At 43.2% G+C, this 1,592-nt stretch overlaps 1 protein-coding gene across 2 annotated transcripts in view; it reads left to right on the top strand.

The window, feature by feature from the left end:
- uap1 (UDP-N-acetylglucosamine pyrophosphorylase 1) overlaps positions 1-1,592 on the top strand; it is a 20,196-nt gene that overhangs the window by 13,330 nt on the left and 5,274 nt on the right. Inside the window, exons 8-9 of one of the 2 annotated variants that reach the window (XM_015036108.1) lie at positions 728-916; positions 1,135-1,176. In XM_015036108.1, the coding sequence (XP_014891594.1) occupies positions 728-916; positions 1,135-1,176 (231 nt within the window). The remainder of the gene's footprint in view (positions 1-727; positions 917-1,134; positions 1,177-1,592) is intronic. The other variant, XM_015036109.1, reaches the window with a different exon arrangement.

Consider the following 1,592-nt stretch of genomic DNA (forward strand, 5'->3'; position numbering starts at 1 on the left):
AAAACCCAAAATTTTTTGCCCAAAAACCTTTTTAATTTTTTTTTTTCTTTTTTTTTTTGGTCTGCGTGACAAAAACTTCAGACTTTGGACGAGATCAAAGCATGTTCCTCTATTAGAGGAACGGCCCAGTGAAAGTACAGACTTAATTTAAAATGGGAATCTGTGGTTAGCCTTAAATGTTGCTGTTCGCAGATGCTCTCCATCCAGTTTGACTGAGCTTGAGCCATCTTTCCAAAGAAAATGGCCAAAACGTTCTGTCTTTAAGTGCGGAAAGCTGGTAGAGAAATGCAACAAAGATCTATAGTCCACAAAATAATGGCTCGGATGATGTGCTCCTGCTAAAAAGCTCGGAAAGCACCAGTCTGTCTCTTTGCATTTCACAATTATGAAGTAAATTGGTTATTTTGTTGTTTGTGGCTTAATTATTAACCACAAACAAGGAACACTTGTGCAAACCATCGATTTCTTATAAATGAGCAAATGGACATTCATACCAGCAGTACCTAAAACATAATAACCGACTCCAATTATCTAGTGGTACAACAGATGAAATATCCTTCAACTATTCCCAAAAGGTAGTTGCAAAAAACACAAAAAAAACTTGATAATTTTCATCCCTTGGGTTCAGAGCTGCTGAATAAAAGTCCTCCGGGTCTTTTCCGGCTGCGCCCTGCTGCTTCCCTGTTGTGCTTGCACGCTGAAGTGACGCCGTGTTCTCCCACAAAAGGACGTTTGTGGTGTACGAGGTTCTGCGGGAGGACGAGTTCTCCCCGCTGAAGAACGCGGACGCCCAGGACGGGAAGGACACGCCCACCACAGCCCGACACGCCCTCATGTCCCTGCACCACCGCTGGGTCCTGAACGCCGGGGGCCACTTCATCGACGAGAACGGCAGACGCGTGCCCGCCATACCCAGGTAAGCAGCCGCGGAGCATGGAGCATCACAGCGTGGCACGAACACCAAAGCGGGCTCTTCCTGGTCGTTCCCGCCTTCCCGACACGCCAACTCTGCGCACCGGCCTGGATGTGTTTTGTGTGTTTAGACATCTTGTTGTTTTTAGCTTCACACTCTCTCCCCCTTCCCCTTCTCTCATGCTCGGTGTTGCACCTGCGTGTCCTGTACAATATTTCCAGAGACGGAGCAGCGGGCAGTGTCACAGATGATGGCAACAGAAAGTAACTATTCCCCTGCTGTCCTGAGTGCATGGTGACGGGATTTTGGCTTCTTTTATCCTCTCTCGCTCAGATGTTAACGCTTTTGATTCTTTATATCAACTTCCTTCATTTCCACTGATGAGTAGCTTTATTCTTTTGTATTTTTATCTTTGTTCCTTGTAGAAGTACTTGTACCTCTTGGACATTGTTTTTATTTTTTACATATTGTTAAACTACAAAAAATGTATTTTATTGTGATTCTTTTTTTATTTCTTGCACAAAGTAGCTCATGATTGAAAATTCTAACACAATTCATCATTTTCATTCCACTTCACAGTCATGTGCTACTTTATGTTGATCTATCACAAAAAAAAAAAAAAAAAAAAAAAAAAACCCCCAAAAAAAAAAAACGGGGTTTGGGGTGGGTTTTTTTAGCC

This window comes from Poecilia latipinna, unplaced genomic scaffold (assembly GCF_001443285.1).
Source record: "Poecilia latipinna isolate Pla-1442-1.1 unplaced genomic scaffold, P_latipinna-1.0 Scaffold357, whole genome shotgun sequence".
Taxonomy (NCBI): domain Eukaryota; kingdom Metazoa; phylum Chordata; class Actinopteri; order Cyprinodontiformes; family Poeciliidae; genus Poecilia; species Poecilia latipinna.